General features: G+C 41.2%; 1 protein-coding gene across 1 annotated transcript in view; it reads left to right on the top strand.

The window, feature by feature from the left end:
* ndufaf2 (NADH:ubiquinone oxidoreductase complex assembly factor 2) overlaps nt 1–6943 on the top strand; it is a 160417-nt gene that overhangs the window by 91375 nt on the left and 62099 nt on the right. Inside the window, exon 2 of the mRNA XM_072571119.1 lies at nt 5042–5131. Within this exon, the coding sequence (XP_072427220.1) occupies nt 5042–5131 (90 nt within the window). The remainder of the gene's footprint in view (nt 1–5041; nt 5132–6943) is intronic.

Here is a 6943-nt window from a genome sequence, read left to right as displayed (position 1 = left end):
GTTGGGAACTTAAAGTGTAGCGTCTTGAAACTTGCAATAGTTATGCAGAAAGATATGATGGTGATTAGATTGAAAGTAAGAACTTAACCTAAATGTCAGGTAGTGTCCTAAATTGTAATATTGAGGCCAAAGAACCGCAACCCAAAATTTGAGATGACAGTGGAGTTTCAATTCTCTCTTGGTGTTCATTACTGTTTAAAAGTATCCTACAATGACTTTTGATTATTTACAGTAAGGAGCCACTTTCTGTTGCATTTAAACTTCAGCAGAACTTCAATGAATGTCAAAACTACACTCAGTCCATCAATGATCAGCACAATAACAAATTGTACTATTGTACTAATTGGTGTAGAAGTAGAGCTTTGCTTTTGGCTATGAACTCGGCATTACTGTGGGAATATTGTAATGTGTTTGGAAAAATAATGGTTTAATTTAATTTTTTGAGTTATCATTCATAGCAACAACTTGATAGTGCCTATAACATAATAACAGAACCAAGTATAATAAAACAAAGTACGATGCTGAGCCACATAAAAAGGTATTCTAGAATCATAGCGTCATACAGCATAGAAATAGACCCTTTGGTCCAACTTGTCTGTGCTGACCAGATATCCTAAATTAATCCAGTCCCATTTGCCAGCAGTTGACCCATATCCCTCTAAACCCTTCCTATTCGTATCCTCATCCAATGCTTTTTATATGTTGTAATTATAACCGCCTCTATTACTTCCTCTGGCAACTCATTCCGTACATGCACCACCCTCTGTGTGAAAAAGTTTAAATCCTTTTCTTCTCATCTTAAACTTATGCCCTCTGGTTTTGGACTCCCCCACCCCAGGGAAAAGACCTTGTCTATTTATCCTATCACTGCCCCCTCATGATTTTATTAACCTCTTTTTAAGGTCATCTTTCAGCCTCCAATGCTCCAAGGAAAACAGCCCCAGCCTATTCAGCCTCTCCCTACAACTTAAACCTTTGCAATCCCAGCAACCTGCTTGTAAATCTTTTCTGCACCCTCAAGTTTCACAACTTCCTAGAAGGGTGACCAGAATCATACACAGTATTCTAAAAGTGGCCCCACCAATGTCCTGTACAACCAAACATGTCATCCCAACTCTATAATCCATGTTCTGACCAATGAAGTCAAGTACTAACAGCCTTCTTCACCACCCTGTCCGTCTGCAATTCCATTTTCAAGGAACTATGCATCTGCACTCCTTGGTTCCTTTGCTCAGCAACATTCCAGAGGGCCCTCCTATTAACTGTGTAAGTTCTCCCTTGGTTTGCCGCACCAAAATGCAATACCTCACATTAATCTAAATTAAATGCCACTCCTCCGCCCATTTGGCCCATCTGATCAAAAGATTATCTTCTTTATTGTCCAATACACTACAAATTTGACATCATCTGCAAACTTAATAACCATGCCCCTTATATTCACATCCAAATCACTTATATAAATAACAAAAAGCAGTAGACCCAGCGGCACGCTGCTGGTCACAGGCCTACAGTCCAAAAGGTACCCCTTTAAGCACCACTAACTGTCTCCTTCCTTCAAGCCAATTTTGTATCCAATTGGTTTGCTGCCCCTGGATCCCATGTGATTTAACCTTACTAACCAGCCTACCATTCAAAAACTTGTCAAAGGCTTTGCTAAAGTCCATAGAGACAACATATACCACTCTGCCTTCATCAATCATCTTTGTCACCTCTTCAAAAAACTCAATCAAGTTAATGAGAAAAGATTTCCTACGCACAAAGGCATGTTAACTATCCCTATTCAGTCCTTGCCTTTCCAAATGCATGTAAATCCTGTCACTCAAGATCACCTCCAACAATTTACCTACCTCTGACATAAGGCTGACTAGTCTATAGGTCTCTGGCTTTTCCTTTAGAGCCTTTGTTAAATAATGGCACAATGTTAGCCAGCCTCCAGTCTTCTGGAACTTCACCCATGGCTATCGATGATACAAATATCTCACCAACATCTCAGCAGGGCCCAGCAACATCTTCCCTAGCTTCCCACAATGTCCTGGCAAACGCAGACATAGTGGTTATTAAGGCGTTTAGCACACTTGCCTTCACTGCTCTGGAGTTGTACAGGACGTTATGAGGCTGTACAGGACGTCGGTGATGAATCTTCTGGAGCAATGTGCAGTTGTAGTCACCCTGCAACAGGAAGGAAATTATTAAATTGGAGAGAGTTCAGAAAAGATCTATCAGGATGTTGCTGGGAATGGAGAGTTTCAGTTATAAAAATAGGCTGGATAAGCTGGGACCTTTCTCACTGGCGTATAGGAGATTGAGGGGTGATCTTACAGAGATTTATAAAATCATGAAGGGCATAAATAGGGTGAATAAGGATCTTTTCTCTAGGCTGGGAGATTCAAATCTCTGGGGAATAATTTTAAGGTAAGGAGGGAAAGTTTTTTAAAAACATGAGCAACTTTTGTTCCACAGATTAGTTTGTGTGTCAAATGAACTTCCTGAGGAAGTGGTGGATGCAGATACATTTAGAACATTTAAAAGACACTCTGATAAGTTCCTGAATTGGAAAGGTTTGGAGGGATATAGGCCAAACACAAGCAACTGAGACTAGTTTAGCTTGGGAGTATGGTTGCTGTGGACTAGTTGGACCAAAGAGTCTGTTTGCATGCTATATGAATATAACCTGGTCAGATCCCAGAGATTAATCAACCCTTGCGCACTTTAAGACCTTCAGCACCTCCTCTTCATAGAATTCCCTACAGTGTGGAAGCAGGCCATTAGGTCCATTTGAGTCCACACTGGTCCTTCATAGAATATCCCACCCAGATCTCGATCATTTCCCTGAAAGCTTGCATTTCCCTTGGCCAATCCATCTAACCTGCACGTCTTTGGACTGTGGAAGGAAACCAAGCGCATGGAGGAAAACCCACACAGGTGCAGGGAGAACGTGCAAACTCCACACAGGCAATCATCCATGGGTGGAATCGAACCTGGATCTCTGGCACTGTGATGTAGCAGTGCTAACCACAGAGCCACTATTCTGCTGTTCTGTAAAAGAACTCTTTTCAAGACATCGCTATTTATTTCCCCAAGTTCCCTAGCTTTCATGTCCTTCAGTAAATACTAATGTGAAACTATATTTAGTATCCCACCCACTTCTGTCTATATGTGGAAATAAACAGCCACATCGATCTTTATGGAGTCCTGTTCTCTCTCTAGTTACTCTATTGCCCTTAATATGCTTATAGAATCTCTTCGGATTCTCCTTAATCCTATTTTCTCGTCCCCTTTAAGCCTTCCTGATTTCCTTTTTAAGAATACTCCTACTGCCTTTATTCCTCTAGGGATTCGCTTGTTCCCAGCTATCTATACCTCACATATTCTCCTCCTTTCTCTTGACTAGAGACTCCATTTTTGTACATCTGTCAGCCTTGCCTTTCACACTAATGGAAGCATACTGCGTCTGAACTCTTGATATCTTATTTTTAAAGGACGTCCACCTCTCAACCGTCCCTTTTTCTACAAATGGCTACCCCAATCATCTTTTGAAAGTTCCTACCTAATACTGTCAAAATTGGCCTTTCTCCAATTGAGAATGTGAATTTTTTGATCAGTTCTATCCATTTCCATAACTATATTTTAAAGATAATAGATTTACGATCACATGCCCCAAAATGCTCTCCCACTGACACCTCAGTCACATGCTCTGCCTTATTTCCCAATAGGAGGTCAAGTGTTGCTTCTTTTCCAGTAGCTCCATCCACATATTGAATAAAAAAAATTTCTTGTACATACTTAACAAATTCCTACCCATCCATGCCCTTAACAGTATGATATTCACAGTCTATGTTTGGAAAGTTAAAATCCCTTTCCATTAGAACCCTATTATTCTTACAGGTATCTGAGATATTACCTATCCTTACATATTTGCCTTTCAATTTCCCACTGACTGTTGGGAACCTTTCATACATTCCCAACAAGTTGATCATCTCCATCATATTTTTCAGCTCTATCTATTTAATGTCACTGGATGATCTCGCAGGAATATCCTTTGTAAGAATAACCATAATGTTATTCCTCTCTTGCCTCCCTTCCTATTACATTAAACTGCCAGTCCTGTCCATTCTTAAGCCACATTTCTGTAATAGTTATGATATCCCAGTCCCATGTTCCCAAATATATTAGGCCAGGTGACCAAAGCTTGATAAAACAGGTAGGTTTAAGGAGCCTCTTTCAAGAGGAACGCAAAATAGAGAAACTGAGAGATGTAGAGAGCTTAGACTAGGTAACAGAGGTGCAGAAACCGACAGTATTAAAATATGGTGTTCAGCACCCTAGAATTAGATGAACAAAGATACCTTTTAAGTGTTGCAAGGCTTCAGAGATTACAGATGTAGGGAAAGCCATGGATGGATTTGAAAACAAAGATGAGAATTTTAAAATCAAAACATTGCTTGTTCATGAGCTGGTATAGGTCAGTGAGCGCACATGAGTGATATAGATGGACGAGGCTTGGTGTGAGTTAAGTTTCAGGAGCAGAAATTTGGATAATCTCAATTTTATGGAAAGTAGAATGTAAGAGACCAATAAGGGGTCTCTCTTTGTGGAAAAGTTGTGAAATAATACAATCAAGAGTTAACAGATATATGAGGGAGGTTGTCAGCAGCCGATGACCTGAGGCAGGCATTGTTGCTGATGGTGCAAATGTGAGGTCAGAAACTCATCTGGAAGTCAGATACAATACTAAGGCTGGAAACAGACTCACTTAAACTCAGGCTATTTTTAGGGGTGGAGATGGAGTCAGTAGCTAGTAAATGGAGTTAGGAGCAGGTTTCGGTCTTCCAAATATTCAGTTGAAGGAAATTTTGTGAGAATGTTACCTGGGATGAAAAGTCTCAGTTATAAAGAGAGACTGGATAGGCTGGGTTTGTTTGCCTTAGAGTAGTGGAGGCTGAGGGGGAATCTGGTTGAGGTATACAAAATATGAGAGGCATACACCCATTGCAATACCAAATGAGCAGTCTCTTAGCTAATCATTTATTATTCATTCTAGGACAGACTATTCGTTCAAAAAGAATGATCGAAGCGGTCAATCCAAAAGAAATAGAATATGAAGTTGGAAACATTCCTTCTGAATGGGAAGGTAAGAATATGCTTCTTTAATATTTTAAGCTTAGAGTGCTTAATCTCAGTTTGTGTTCGAATTGGTTGCTAATTTTGGACTGTTGACAAAGCAGAAAAAAAATTCAAGTGCTCTTGAGATTTTGTCAAGGATTTCTTTTTGATTTTTGGTTTTCAGAGCCTGTTTTGGTTTTCATGAGCTCCTTTTTAGTGCTCATTATCTCATTTACTAGGTGTGATTATTGCATAATAACAATATTGTCTGTTGCCATTTGGGGTTTTTGGACTCAAACAGAGGCAGATTTAGAATTCATCAATATCCTCAGAAAATGGGGGAGATACTAAATGAATATTTTGCATCAGTATTTACTGTGGAAAAGGATATGGAAGATATAGACTGTAGGGAAATAGATGGTGACATCTTGCAAAATGTCCAGATTACAAAGGAGGACGTGTTGGATGTCTTGAAATGGGTAAAGGTGGATAAACCCCCAGGACCTGATCAGGTATACCCAAGAAGCTAGAGAAGTGATTGCTGGGACTCTTGCTGGAGATATTTGTATCATCGATAGTCACAGGTGAGGTTCTGGAAGACTGGAGGTTGGCAAATGTGGTGCCACTGTTTAAGAAAGGAGGTAAAGACAAACCAGGGAACTATAGACCAGTGAGCCTGACCTCGGTGGTGGGCAAGTTGCTGGAGGGAATCGTGAGGGACAGGATGTACATGTATTTGAAAAGGCAAGGACTGATTTGGGATAGTTACTATGGCTTTGTGTGTGGGAAATCATGCCTCACAAACTTGATTGAGTTTTTTGAAGAAGTAACAATGAGGATTGATGAGGGCAGAGCAGTAGATGTGATCGATATGGACTTCTGTAAGGCGTTCGACAAGGTTCCCCATGGGAGACTGATTAGCAAGGTTAGATCTCATGGAATACAGGGAGAACTAGCCATTTGGATACAGAACTGGCTCAAAAGTAGAAGACAGAGGGTGGTGGTGGAGGGTTGTTTTTCAGACTGGAGGCCTGTGACCAGTGGAGTGCCATGAGGATCGGTGCTGGGTCCACTACTTTTTGTCATTTACATAAATGATTTGGATGTGAGCATAAGAGGTACAGTGGAGATGTAGTGGACAGCGAAGAGGGTTACCTCAGATTACAACAGGATCTGAACCAGATGGGCCAATGCGCTTAGAAGTGGCAGATGGAGTATAGAAAAATAGAAAAAATACAGCGCAGTACAGGCCCTTTGGCCCTCGATATTGCGCCAATCCAAGCCCACCTGACCTACACTAGCCCACTATCCTCCATATGCCTATCCAATGCCCTTTTAAATGCCCATAAAGAGGGAGAGTCCACCACTGCTACTGGCAGGGCATTCCATGAACTCACGACTCGCTGAGTAAAGAATCTACCCCTAACATCTGTCCTATACCTACCACCCCTTAATTTAAAGCTATGGCCCCTCGTAAGAGCTGACTCCATACGTGGAAAAAGGTTCTCATAGTCAACCCTAGCTAAACCCCTAATCATCTTGTACACCTCTATCAAGTCACCCCTAAACCTTCTTTTTTCCAATGAAAACAGCCCCAAGTGCCTCAGCCTTTCCTCATACGATCTTCCTACCATACCAGGCAACATCATGGTAAACCTCTTCTGCACCCGTTCCAGTGCCTCCACATCCTTCCTATAGTATGGCGACCAAAACTGCACACAATACTCCAGATGCGGCCGCACCAGAGTCTTCTACAACTGCAACATGACCTCAGGACTCCGGAACTCAATTCCTCTACCAATAAAAGCCAGTATGCCATATGCCTTCTTCACCGCACTAT

Source organism: Chiloscyllium punctatum, chromosome 1 (assembly GCF_047496795.1).
Source record: "Chiloscyllium punctatum isolate Juve2018m chromosome 1, sChiPun1.3, whole genome shotgun sequence".
Taxonomy (NCBI): domain Eukaryota; kingdom Metazoa; phylum Chordata; class Chondrichthyes; order Orectolobiformes; family Hemiscylliidae; genus Chiloscyllium; species Chiloscyllium punctatum.
The sequence above is the reverse complement of the archived record's forward strand: the minus strand, read 5'-3'. Positions and strand labels throughout refer to the sequence as shown.